This window comes from Myotis myotis, unplaced genomic scaffold, assembly GCF_014108235.1.
Source record: "Myotis myotis isolate mMyoMyo1 unplaced genomic scaffold, mMyoMyo1.p scaffold_m19_p_8, whole genome shotgun sequence".
Lineage (NCBI taxonomy): Eukaryota > Metazoa > Chordata > Mammalia > Chiroptera > Vespertilionidae > Myotis > Myotis myotis.
This window is the reverse complement of record NW_023416390.1, coordinates 45633738-45647666: the sequence shown is the minus strand read 5'-3', so window position 1 is coordinate 45647666 and position 13929 is coordinate 45633738. Positions and strand designations below refer to the sequence as shown.

The 13929-nt window shown below is 43.7% G+C and overlaps 1 protein-coding gene across 4 annotated transcripts in view; it reads left to right on the top strand.

Annotated features, from left to right (window-relative positions):
* The window catches only part of ITGA6 (integrin subunit alpha 6), a 69185-nt gene that overhangs the window by 27088 nt on the left and 28168 nt on the right, over positions 1 to 13929 (top strand). For 2 of the 4 annotated variants that reach the window (XM_036320195.1, XM_036320196.1), the window contains exons 2-7: positions 5135 to 5259; positions 6851 to 6930; positions 8067 to 8322; positions 9758 to 9889; positions 11856 to 11972; positions 13069 to 13279. In XM_036320195.1, the coding sequence (XP_036176088.1) occupies positions 5135 to 5259; positions 6851 to 6930; positions 8067 to 8322; positions 9758 to 9889; positions 11856 to 11972; positions 13069 to 13279 (921 nt within the window). The remainder of the gene's footprint in view (positions 1 to 5134; positions 5260 to 6850; positions 6931 to 8066; positions 8323 to 9757; positions 9890 to 11855; positions 11973 to 13068; positions 13280 to 13929) is intronic. The other 2 variants (XM_036320197.1, XM_036320198.1) reach the window with 1 other exon arrangement.

The window sequence follows — 13929 nt, the reverse complement described above, 5'->3', positions numbered from 1 at the left end:
GAGTTAAAAGTAAATTCAGAAATTTAAACAAAAACTTTGCCCAGAGAGTGGGACTTGGGATGAGTTTGGAGTCGGTTGCTTTCCATTGTAAGTTCTTTCTTTTTTATTTGTATTTTTTACTTTAACAAAAAATTTAAAAAAAACTAACTTTGAAGATGGGTTAAATGAAGAGGTAACAGTTGAAATGGTTAACGCCATCTCCTAATTTTTTAAGGCTTAATTTGGACAAACTAAGAAGGCTAGGCTGTGTTTTAAATTAAGCAAGAATAGTGTCCTTGTTCTAATGAAGCAATATTTCATGTTTCCTGAGACAAAGTTGCATGGCTGGAGGCAGGATCTTTAATCCTTGAGGAAATGAATTATTGCCAAAAACAATGAAGCAAAGCTGCTATTGTCCCCAGAGTTTGGAAAGTGCCCCAGTATTTAAGACTTTTGGTTGAAGTAGTTATATAAAAGTATGCTAATTGGGTGAGAACTTGACTATAGGAAAGAGGAGTGTGGCTTATTTGAATAAGTTTGTTGAAATAACCTTGTGGTTAATAGCATGATAGGGAGTCCTGAATCTTTGGGCCGAGAATTCTGATCTAGACTCAACGACTTGAATTTATATTATATTCTCAGTTACAGTCTCACTTGTGTAGTTAGCCTTTTACATTGCATTTTGCTATTTCAAATTGTATTCCTCATCAGTTTTGTCCTGTATTCTGTTTTTTATTTTTGTTCATCCTCACCCGAGGATATTTTTTTCCATTGATTTTTAGAGAGAGTGGAAGGGAGGGGGAGAGACAGAGAGAGAAACACCGATGTGAGAAACACTGATTGGTTACCTCCTGCATGCGCCCCCAACCGGGGCCAGAGATTGAGCCTGCAACCCAGGTATGTGCCCTTGATGTGAATTGAACCAGTTGGCTGGCTGATGCTCTATCCACTGAGCCAAACCAGCTAGGGCTGTTGTGTCTTCTAAATGTGGGTTTTCAATACGTTGGAATCCCCGGGCAGTTTTTATGTCAGTGTGGCTTTAAAATAGTGGAGGTCATTGTCCACTGCCGTGTGGAAAGCAATTTCAGAAATAATTTTTCCTGTTCCTTTGGTGTCTAAAACTATCTTAGTTTAAACCCAAATTCTTACCCTTCCTTGATGCAGTTTTCCTTTGGACCTGATATGGAAATAGGCTTCTTAGACACTGTTCTGTTCATTTCCACTACTTCCCATTGGAGGCCATAATTTATATCGCTTAGTCCCTGTCACTCTGAACGTTGTTACTATAGTTCTGGATTCCTCCACCCGTACTGGGTGGGCCAGAACTAAGAGCAGCTGCTATTGCTGTGCTTCTTAAGGGAAATGAGCTGAACAGCCGGGCAGCTGCTGCCCGGGTGCCAGGAGCTGCTGTGGGTATCTTCCCGTGGTGCCCAGAGATGCCTGCTGCTCTCTGAATCCAGCATCAAAGGGCATTGGGGGCAAAGGGAAGGAAGCTGGGGTTTGAGCAGAAACTGGGTGTTGGTGTGTCCCAAGGGTCCCCTAGATGCAGACTGTCCCTCCGGGAGCTGTGCCGTCCCTGCTGGCTCAGGAGCTGGCTTTGTTCCGAATGGCGTAGACCAGGGTCCTGAAGGACTTGGGTTAGGAAGTAGATGGGTTGCACCAGGGACGGTGTCACTGACTGGACACAGCTCTGTTTTTGATTTGTTCTTGCCAGACGCAGCCTCAGCTAATGGCTGTGTCCTCCTGTGATGAAGGCTGGTTCTGAGCAGAATGAAGAGATTGCCTATTTCCTGAACCAGAGAGGGCAGCTTTAGCTTACCCTGAGGATTAAGACACCTGCCAATTGTTGAGTTTGGTTGGGGTGACTGTGTTCTCCCATTGAGGTGCTACCTTACCTTTTCCATGACTCTGATTTTATCTGACTTAACCCCTCCCCCCAATCATTGTTTTCCTGATTTTCCTGTATGTGTGGTCCCAGGGACACCCCCTTCCCCCATGAGTGTCTGCTCTTCCTCCTTGGGCTGCCCGGGCCGGGGCCTAAGGCCACAGAGCACCCCTGCCTTCTTCCATCCCAGGTGGTGCCTTAGCCACAAGGGTAAGGGACTCACTGGAAGATGGAGGTGTACCAAGTAGGGAGAAACCCTAGGATGCAGCCAAGAGAAAAGGGGCTGGGAGGAAGTGCTGCTCTGTAAATGGAATAATCTCTGCAGCTTTTTACACAACATGATGCAAGGAAACACCTGTCTCCCGCAGGGCACAGCAGGCGGCGGACGTGTGGGGCTCTGTGGCTCCATCTCATCACTCCTATTCCTCTGGCTCCTTCCCTCTCAGCCTTCCCTCTGGCTCTCTGCTCCTCACCTGGCCCCTCCAGCTCCACTGTTAGCTCTGGGTGATGCCTTCCTCCCAGGCAGGCTTTGGCGTCCTCCTCTGGCTGCGCACAGCACTCTGGCCCGCCCTCGCCTTTCCTCTACCTTCCTGTGGATTAATGACCAGCTTATGCCTCTGGCTCCACAAGGGACAGCTTGGCAGGAAGGGGAGGGGATGAGTCCTTATTCAGCCTAGGAGGCTCTTGACTGTGGAATGAATAAGCGAAGGAATGAGCAAGTACAGTACACAGGAAACAACAAGCCCCGTACCTGCCCCAGGTAGGTTGCCAGCCTCCTTGGGCGTGGCCGAGGAGGAGAGGAGGTGGTCAGAGGAGATACAGTAATAATCTTGGAACTCTGGGCTGCTCCTTCGAGCCTTCCGGTCGGAGTTGGTTACCTTTACAGGAAATCTCTTCCCCAATCGTCACCCCGCCCACTCGTGCTGTGGCACTGCCTTCCCCCACTGCCTTCCCTCATTGAGTCTTGCATACAGTGCAGGTCTTATTTCAGTGTTTCATCTGGGTAGGGTTTGCCCTTTCAGCGGGTGGTAAATGCCTTAACGTTCTGCGTTCTAGTTCCTAGGAAGCCGTTTAAAAGGATGGAGAAAGCATTGCTACAAAGTAATTTTTGTCTTGGCTACCAACTAGTTGTGAGATCTTAAGGCAGAGCAATCGCCCTCCTTCCACAGGTCTCTCTTCTCCACCCGTCTAGCTAGAGGCGGGATGTGCTCTCTGTGCTTCCAGTGCTCACACCTCGTGACTCTGTGATTCTGACCCCCACACCTGACTTATCCCTGCCAGGACCTGGGACAGGGTTCCGTCCCCACACCTGCCAGGTAATTGAACCTGCTTGCTCACAGTCCAGGCCAGTTCACCTCTCAGCTATTTGTCACAGCTCCTGGGATCATGGACATGAATGGAATCAGTGCGGGGAGGCTCCATGGAGACCCCTGTGGCCCTTGGCCTTGCCTTTGCCAAAAAGTTCCAGGCACCAAGGACTCCGCCTCGGTCCTGCTCAGACTCAGTTCCAGTTCTGAACCTTGGTGTAATTCGTTTCATCCCTTCAAGGGTAGGGAGGACTGGAGGTGGCGGCTGGCTGGGCCACCATGCAGGGGTCTGGGAGGAACGATGGTGTTAGGGATGCGTGTTCCCACATGAGTCACGCCTTACTCTGTCGGTGAGACCCTGCTTCACTGGCTCTACCTGGGCACAGCCCGGTTCCCCTCTGTTTTCTGAGTGCATTTTCTACCTGTGGCACCCACTGCATTGCGTTGGTTAAAAAAAATTCATTCAGTCCTTCAGTGGGATCACAGCAGAGGCAGGGTAGGGGCTGTTTGCTTTGTGGGTTGATTTTTTTGCTTCTGCGTCTGAGGTTTGTGGATTTCTTAAAGGCCAGGAGTGGCTTGTTTTCTGTTTGGGGGAACTGGTAGTTTGTTCGTATTCGTTTTCTCGGCTCTTTTCCTCAGTTCCAGCCTCATTTCTCTCAGTCCAGTCAGGAGTGTGTTCTTTCTTTAAGCATTTGTCCCCCACCAGTCAGCGAGATCCCAAAGATTGTAAGACTGCTGGTGAGTAAAGAGCGTTAGCAAAAGGAACCCAGCAGAAAGGATGTGGGTCTCCAAAGATCCCTCCTGGCTGTGAAACTGCGATTTTGAGGATTGTGTGTTTGGGTTAGGAGCCCCTCTTAGAGGAGATAGCAAGAACACTGGGGGTGGGGTGGGGGGGGTGGGAAGAAAGAAGCAATATTACGATGTCTAGTACATACACGGAACCACCCAGACCCTCCCTGAATCCTTTATGCAAGACCGATCGGGTGATAGTGGAGGAGTTTGTCAGAGATGGTAAGATTGCCAAGATTAGTAAGAACTGATGGGGAAAGAGGCCAACACTGCAAAAGAGAGAAATTCATTGAGTTTTATCTTGGGCAAAGGTTAGGTGCTAAATCAGTATCGTTAAAAAAAAAGTAAACTGATGCATATTAAAATTTTTACAAGTTTATTTGAGCAAAAATGGATTCAAATCGCCAAAATGGACGAGGCTAGGAGTGCTCCAGCAATAGGAGCGGGGGAAAGATTGATACAGACAAGGCAAGGAAGCGAAGAACGGAGAGGACTTGATCAGCTATAGGTTAAAGCCTCCTTGGCTGTGTGTGATTGGTTGTCCTTGGGGTTTGACTTGGTAACCTTGAGACATTTACAAGCTGAGATTTCTTTTTTTCCCCCTCACGTAGGCCGCCATGACATTAGAGCCACGCCAGTCTAATAGCGTTCTGGTTTAACTCACTTAACAATACAGAAGCTGAAATCTAGGGTCTAGTAAAAATTACCTTTGAAAAATTCCTCAGGAAGACACAGTACACGTTAGAAATTGACATTTTCTATCACTTGTTATGTTTAATGTGACAATTTCCCCCCCTTCCATTGTGAGACTGACTGCTGGTTTTGTCTGTTGAGCTCCATTGGATCTCCTTGGCTTAGGTGAAGGGGTCATGTTCTATGAAAACTGTCTTTTAAAACAACAGAATCGTACTCGGGAGAGAGCTGCTGTACTAGGCGCGAGGGGAGAGACGGCCGTATTTTTTGTTTGGTTTCAGCAGCCCGTCTCCTTGTGCTTGACTTGCGCAGGAGTTGCATGTGTGTGTGTTGCAGCCATAGGACTCTACCTTTGCTCGCCCTCCCTGCCTAGACTGCCGAGACTTAGTGGACTCCTTGACAAAGAATAAGCCCAGTATCTCGGTACTGACTGGTTGAGATGTATTAAACTCACAGCCCCAATTCTCTGTTTTGTCCACAGGTTGCTGGTGGGGGCCCCTCGGGCAGTGGCCCTTCCGCTGCAGAGGGCCAACCGGACAGGAGGCTTGTACAGCTGCGACATCACCTCGCGGGACCCGTGCACACGGATTGAATTTGACAACGATGGTGTGTTCTGCGCGCACTCAAGTGTTCCCTGGTCCAGCTCCTCGGTACCCCGCTTGCCCTTTCCATGAGGAAGGAAAGGGGGACCGGCATGCATTCTTGGAGAGAGGGCGGGCACTTTTAATTGCATCAGCCTTAACTGTTTCTTGTTTGCCCTGAAAACATTTATTACTTTCTAATCCAGGGGTGGGCAAACTTTTTGACTGGAGGGCCACAGTGGGTTCTTAAACTGGACCGGAGGGCCGGAACAAAAGCATGGATGGAGTGTTTGTGTGAACTAATATAAATTCAAAGTAAACATCATTACATAAAAGGGTACGGTCTTTTTTTTCAATAGTTTTATTCATTTCAAAGGGGCTGGATCCGGCCCGCAGGCCGTAGTTTGCCCACGGCTGTATCCCATTGAGATGCACAGTATTGCGGCTCCTCCTAACCCTGATACGGTGTATTGATGCTGCCACCTAGCGACATGTTGAAGTTCTACAGGAGGCTGTTGAAAAGCTGAATTCAGAGCAGGGAAGAGAATTGAATGTGCATGTCTTGTACATAGCAGCCCAAAGTTATCTCTTGCCGTTAAGTATTTGGGAGAAAGCCCATTTTAAATTTCAGATCTCTCTGAAATGAGCTGACCAACATGGGTAAATTTTTGCCCTACTGTCTCAGGGACAGGCTGGTTTTGTGAGGACTGTATGTTGGGCAGAGCAATTATTAGCGACTGAGAAGCTCCAACCAAACCTCATTTGACATACGTGGTCTGAGTAGATTTGTAGATTCATGTTTTATTTTTATGTTCTTCTCTTGCTTTTTCATCTTTTAGAACTGACTTTTTTTCTGATTAGAAAATAATACATGTTAATTATGGGAAACTTGTAAATGGCAGTGACCTATAAAGAAAACCTACTGGTAATATAGACAGAATCGCTTTTTAGTTAACATTTGGCATTTCCCTTCTGTCTACTTGAAGTTGTTTAGTTTCCATAGTTTTTGTAATGATTCGAGATTGAAAATTGTTGCCTGCGATGCTTCTCATTGAGGAAGGGCAAAAATTTGGATAGAAGGTCATACAGTAAATTCAAATTGGTATTGAAACGAGCACATGGTGATATTTGTGGTTTCTTTCTTTTGGGGGGCAGAAGGAGTGAAAAGAAATACACCCCTTTCTTTCTTGGCATCAATAGAAAAATGAACCTGAGGAGAACAGCTCATGCTGCAAGTAGCAGATTTGGGAGGATGTAGAGAAGCGGACACTTTCTGTTAGTTTGGATGGTAGTTGGATTTTGGAAGCTGGAAGTCTTAACTTTTCAAATACCTCTCTGTAGTCGGGACACTGGGTGTCGGAGGGTGAAGGGCTACCTGGTAAGCCTATGTATGTTTTGTAAAGAATTTTATGCAAGAGTCTTACCAACAATCACCCATCTGTTTTCTTAAGATGAGAAGTAATTTTCCGGGACTGAGTAGCTGAATTTACTAAGCAGTTACACTCGGAGTCAGTGCTGTTTAGAAAAGTGTCTTGTGTTTTTGTTCATCTGTTGGTTCATTGCCTGTTTCAGTCACTTTGAAGTCCTAACTGTGTGACCTGTGCTGCTTCCCACAGCCGACCCTACCTCAGAAAGCAAGGAGGACCAGTGGATGGGGGTCACTGTGCAGAGCCAGGGTCCCGGCGGCAAAGTGGTGGTGAGTAGAGGAGCGTGTTCATTCCACAGTGTCCCAGTGCCCCGCTCACCGCAGTGAGCACAGCAGTGCTTTTCTTTAGAGCATTCAAATTCAAAGAACGTATTAACAAAACTCCACTGACTATCTCAAACTCTAGATGGTCTTAGAATAAAAAAAGCAAAACAAAGCTGGACATGGCCCCAGGAACCATGTACTTTTACAGATGAGGAATAAAAAATATGGAAATGGTCATGGGAAGTAAGGTCAGATTGTTTAAACTCTCATGATTTATTCTGAGCTTCTTCAAGTAGAAGTGGTTTGGAAAATGAGAGGGTCTGATAGATGGATTATGTTGGGTGACTTGGGAAGTGAACCCCAGGCTGGAGTATGATGATCTTTTTGTGTCTCCTTCAAAATACGATTGCTGTAACAAATGTTTATAGAATTTGGAGAAAAAGATGAGAATTTTACTGGACATTGAATATTGATATTGAAGGGCTGTATTATGGGAAATAGACTTGGATGTTGTCAAGTATTTTCAGCCTGTATTTCGTGCATGCAGCTTTGAATACCCTGTAAAACTATAGAGATGATTTCATCTCTCCCAGCAGTGTAATTCTCTCTGCCTTATAGGATAAACTACCTCAGAGCTTAGATTATAAATTAGGATTTGGAATTATAAGGGAGTAGTATGGGTAACAGGAAAATGTCTGGTTTGGCTATGTTTGCCTGATTCCTATGAAAACGTGCCCATAGTTTCTCTCCTCTGCAACGGGCTGTTTTCACAAACATACTGATGTGAAGGTTTATACAGCCACTAAGCCAATTAAATTAAGAAAATGAAATAAGGTGTTTCCATTGTTCATGGCTCTGGCATGAGCTAAATTTATAAATAAATTTCCTGCACATTACAGATTGGCATTCAGTGTTCAGACCGGACATTATTCTTTGGGTGAAAATAAGACAGAAGTCCTATGGTTTCTATGGATAAAGGTCTTCTTAGTGACACTTTGGGGGAAGACTTACTGGTTTCGGGTCCAATCCCAGGATGAGGGCACATTTAACATCCTTTTTATTGTTGACAATTGTATCCATTTGTAATGAAAACCATAAGGTTTGTAGACATTCGTGGGCTACTTTATTCCATCTGTTTGCAGACATGTGCTCATCGATATGAAAAAAGACAACACGTTAACACAAAGCAGGAATCCCGAGACATCTTTGGAAGGTGTTATGTCCTGAGTCAGAACCTCAGGATTGAAGATGAGATGGATGGAGGAGACTGGAGTTTCTGTGATGGCCGACTGAGAGGCCATGAAAAGTTTGGTTCTTGCCAGCAAGGCGTAGCAGCTACTTTTACTAAAGACTTTCACTACATTGTATTCGGAGCCCCGGGAACTTACAACTGGAAAGGTATGACGTGTGTGTTTATAGAAATAGAGATTAGAGTGACTATATTTCTGTGATATGCACCAAGGCTTGGTAAACTTTAAATTAAAACAAAAAGTGTTATAATGTGCTTTTAACTAGGGGAGGATATTCAAATCTCTAAATCATATGACTTTTAAAAACGAATAATGGTGCAAGTGTATGTTTTAAGAGATTTTTTTTCTCCACCAGCAATTTACATGAATACAAGTAGTTAACTTTTTCTGTGAGTATATGGTAATTAACATTAGTAGTTTAACATTAGTAGTATTGCTGTTTTATATTTGTTAAGGTAGTGATCTGAAAACGGATAAGAATTGAGTCTGTCAAGTGCAAATAACAGTGTGTTAATATAGACATTCCGTTCATTTTATGCTATATTAAAAGGCTGTCTTTTGCTAATAGACTTAGAAGGGTAGATGGCAGATTAGGGAATTTTGAGATGATGATTTCAGAAAAGTTGTTTTATGGTATTGTTTAATTATCATTGTGATGTAGTAAAAGGAGACATGGGGAGGGGGAAGAATGGCCCACATTTTAAGGAAGTCATTAAGATAAATTTTATGTTATAACATTTTCACTAGTCAGGAAAAACTTAGGAAAACTTTCCTTTCCATTAAAAAACTTCCAAGTTTTGAAATTCCTGTTAGATACAATCCTTGAGAACACTTACTCTGTATGTGATCCGTAGTGACCTTGGGCAGCAGTATCCTTTGTCTCCCCACCCCCAATCGAATCTTTCACATAATGGTATTTGTCAGGTTATTTCGACCTAATCAAAACAACACATTTAATTTAAAAGTAGTTTTATTTTAGGAAGAACAGATACAGTAAAAACACCCAGCAATTATTTATGCTTTCATTTACGGGAAACATGTCTTGTTGTTTTATTAACCCTGACTTAGAAGGTTACTCTTTTTAAAAAGTCACATAGTGGGCTTATTATAGAAAATCTTTTTAATGAAGAATTTTAAAAATGAAATATTGGTTAAAGTGGAGAACAGATCAAAATATTAATTTCATCTTACACTATAGTAAAGAAGGTAACAATTTTGGATTATAGAAAATGTAAAGTATCATCAGGTTCATATCATTTTTAAAATATTGTTTTCTGTAGATTTAGTTAACTTTCCATTTTCACCTACTTTCATGGCATTTTAAAGATAATTCATGAAAATGCATGGGCCATTTTTTTTTTTATTGCAAGAACAACTTTCTTTGACATAAAAATTTACATGGACATAATTTTTAACTTCAGTAACCTCAAAAGTCATTTCTTTCTTTCTGCCTTTTCTTCCTCCTAACTTTTCTTGCTGTACTTAGTGTTATAACACGAGGAATGTTTTATTAGGATCCACCTGTTTTATTTTGTTTCATCTTCACTTTTTGTTGTTGTTTTTTTACCATTTCATTCCTGTAGGGATTGTTCGAGTAGAACAAAAGAATAACACTTTTTTTGACATGAACATCTTTGAAGATGGGCCTTATGAAGTTGGTGGAGAGACTGACCATGACGAGAGTCTAGTTCCTGTTCCTGCTAACAGTTACTTAGGTAGGAATCAGAGGAGATGGCACGCCGACCTTTGCAGAGGCCTCTGGGGGACACTGCCCTCCCGAGACCTTGGCCTTCTGGGCCGAGAACAGGTCAGGTGGAGCCAGGGGCCTGCGGCTGCACTGGCTGGGATTTGATTGAGGCCTTGGTGGCTCTGCGGCTTTCGATCCTTCCCTCCTGGCCTAGGCTCCCTCGAGTGGGGACTAAACCTACTTCCTCCTAAAATCGTCTGTTTCCTGAGCCAGTGTTGGCCTCTGCAACCTGAAAAAGGCTGTTCGGGAAGCTGAGAATAAATGCGTGGATGTCAATGAGCTGAGCTGCCTCCCCTCTCTTCAGTGCCTCTTTCCAGAGCTACTCCTAAGAGCCACATTTATGAAGTTACTCTTAAGTGTCAGGTCAAGACCCTCAAGTCCTTCCACTGTGATTGCCTTTCTCCAGGGGTTGGCCCTGCTTCTGGACTGGGGCCTCGTGTCAGCGGGCCCTGGCGGGTTGGCACAGGGCCTCCCAGCCGAGGCCGAGCAGGACTTGCTGAAGTAGCGTGGGGACACCCAGATTATGGCTAAGTGCCCGTTCCTTAACTCCTAAGGCGTGTTTGCATTACTAATGGGGTCCTAAATTATTCATGTGCATTATGGTAATTACTCAAAGGCTTTTAAAAGCTTTAATTCTTAGTATGAGGTGACATAAAGAATAATTATTGTGCATTTCTTGGAAAAAATGTAAAAAATCTCCTAAGCCCAAATAGTAACCTATTTTTTTTTATTTTTTTTTTTTAAGAAAAGAACCCATATGCTTAAAGATATTACTGGAACAATGGAAAGAAAAAAATAGGAATAAACATAAGAATAATTCTAAATAATGTGTTAAACATATTCTTTTTTTTTTTTAATATTTTTATTGATTTTTTTACAGAGAGGAAGGGAGAGGGATAGAGAGCTAGAAACATCAATGAGAGAGAAACATCGATCAGCTGCCTCCTGCACACTCCCCACTGGGGACGTGACCGCAACCAAGGTACATGCCCTTGACCGGAATCGAACCCGGGACCCCCGAGTCCGTAAGCCTGTGCTCTATCCACTGGGCCAAACCAGTCAGGGCTAAACATATTCTTAAAAAATTGTTCTAAATGTCAACTTAATTGAAAAATAACATTAAAAAATAAGTTATTCTAGTTATATAGGTATGTATAAACAGAACTGTTAATTAAAAATTTTCAGACACTCCCCCCCCCCCCCAAATTAAAAATTAAAATCTTAGTGTGAAGGCACAGAAGAGGGAAGAGAAAAGTTATACTTAACTACTTGTCAAGCGCCTACGTAATGCTTCACAGGTCTCATTTGACCTTCTCAACAATATTGTAAAATAAGTATCATTGCCCCTCTTGCTGGGTGTGTGAGTGGCTTTGCAGGACATGAAGGGGACACAGGGCCAAGCAGTTTTCAGCCTCAGTTACTAAATATGGTTTTTCTAGGTAAATATTATCACCAAACCATTACTTTATTCGATTATATTTTAACAGACAACCTCTCTTCAAATGCATTATTCAAGGATAAGTTTATGGCGAGAAGCATTTCACTTTAATGGCTTTAGGCAAGAAACCAACACTTTGGTCTTTAGGATGGAGGCCCATGGGTTTTCCGAGCTTCGTTGCCATTGGGACATTTGGGTCTGACACATTTGCTGCTTTCAGAATGGATTTCCTCAAAAGTGGCTGCCTGGGAAAAAAGCCCAAGTTCTTATGGTTACATTTTAGTTGTCCACGCTGTCTGCGCATCTGTCGTTTCAAAAAGTCAGTGGGTTTTGGGAATGAAATGATCGGCTTGCGGCTTGGGAAGCTGGCAGAGAGAGTGGCTTGCCAGATGCCGCGGTGGCCTCATCGTCCAGCAAGAACGGTGGTCGCCGCGGTGCCTCCTACGCGGCGTAATTGCTTTTTCTTCCGTCTCTTCCCCTTCTCGCACGTGCACAGGCCTGCTGTTTTTGACCAGCGTTTCCTACACAGATCCCGATCAGTTTGTTTATAAAACACAGCCTCCCAAGGAGCAGCCCGACACGTCCCCTGACGTGATGATGAATAGCTACCTAGGTTTGTGATCTCCCAGACGACAAATCCATTGTCTTGGTCATGGTCATTTAAAACATTTTTTTTTTTTTTTGGATCCGTACAGAGCCTAAATCTTTTTATTTTCTATTTCATTTCAAGTGAAGCCCGCACGAGAAGCTTGCTGCGGGGGAGGCTCTGCCGCCAGATGGTTTTCAGAGCTGGGTTCGATTAGATCGCCCTGCTCTAAGCTGGTGGCTCATCCTATTTCTCGACTCACTGCACACAGTTTGAGAACTGCAACAGTAGTGGTGAAACTTTGCATAGATAAAACCCAATAAAAAAGGGTGGCCTTACACCACTCTGCCGCTGCCTCGCCTCTGCAGAAATACTGGCTTAATTTGAATGGTCTTGATAGGGGCTTTTATATTTGCCTCCCAATTAAATCTTGTATTTGTAATCGGACGTCCTACCTGACGCTTTACGAGGAGATGTTCTAATGCTTTCCGCCCCCTCCTGACAAAATGATATCGATGATAAGTTGCTCACCTCTATTGTTTACATGTGTTCTCAAATGCTGTGGCTCATCAATCATGGTTTTGTTTGCATGTTTGTGTCTGAGAACTAAGTGGGTTCAAAATGATGAAATGCTGCTTGTGGTGTATCGATGAAGTTGGCATTTGTGCTTGCCTGATTACCAAGGGGATTGATGAGTATGGACATTACGAATCATTTGTTATAGCAGAACCCCACAACATGCACTCGATTATTCTATCAGGTTGTATCTCTGTGTATCTGATGTCAGTTTGCTATGGTAATGTAGTATCTGATTTGATCTCCTTTTACCACAGTTCTAATATTAAAATAAGGTTCAAGCTGAGTAATGAATCTTTCATGATTCAAGTTGGACAGATGCTAAATAGCATAGGTTTTTTTCTTTAAGTCTTAATATATTCCATAGAAAGCAGCGAAATCGCCTACTGCTTTGTACCTTGTGTCATATCTCTGTGGCTCTTTCATACCATAAGTGTGATAGCTGGTGGGGAGGGTCAGGAGGAGCGGGGTGGGAAGCGAAAGGAGTTACCAGTGTTCGATGCCTCTAAAGCGCAGAGTTGATGTGAGCTGTATTTTGCTTTTCTAGGCTTTTCTTTGGACTCAGGGAAAGGGATCATTTCTAAAGATGACATCACTTTTGTATCTGGTGCTCCGAGGGCCAATCACAGTGGAGCTGTGGTTTTGCTCAAAAGAGACATGAAGTCTGCACACCTTCTCCCCGAGCACATATTTGAAGGAGAAGGTCTGGCTTCTTCCTTTGGCTACGACGTGGCAGTGGTGGACCTCAACAAAGATGGGTGAGAGCATGTTAGGTCATTGCGCATTTGTCAGGAAATCGGGGCCTCTTCGGCTCCTGTAGGTCTTGAGAAGAGCCATCCTTTCAGGCTAGTTGATTCAAAGAATATTTATGCTGCCAAATTTTTAGCATCCTTTCATGCCTCCATCACTTATATTTTGGCAGTAGACAGTCATTACGCTTCTCGGATATAGGATTACATCTTTTTCAGTTTTTAGTTTTTACTCATGTCTCGGGAATGGGTCTGTGAGAATTAAAATTTGGGGCAAAAAATTAACTCGGAAAATGACACCTACATGGTTCTTTTCTCTGGTTTCTTAAGGGGCTGTTGGAACATCTAGAATGTCCTGTTGAAAGTAGGGATTGGAGACAAACTCAGTACATAGGTCTGGCTGGTGGGTGCCAGTTTGGGTCTGGAGTGGAAGGAGAAGGGGAGTGGAATCTTTTACTGGGAGTCTCTGCACTTAGATCTAACTCGGGGAACTGGCTTCATGTTTTTACCTCCATAATTTTTCTTTGGTTTTAAAAAATATTTTAATTGATGAGGTAGAAATTGCAGAGTTGGGGCCCTTTTCTACCTTATATCTCTTTGTGTCCTTGTACCTGGGCTGGTGGTACTCTCCCCAAGCTCACTGTTTAGCTGATGGTTCA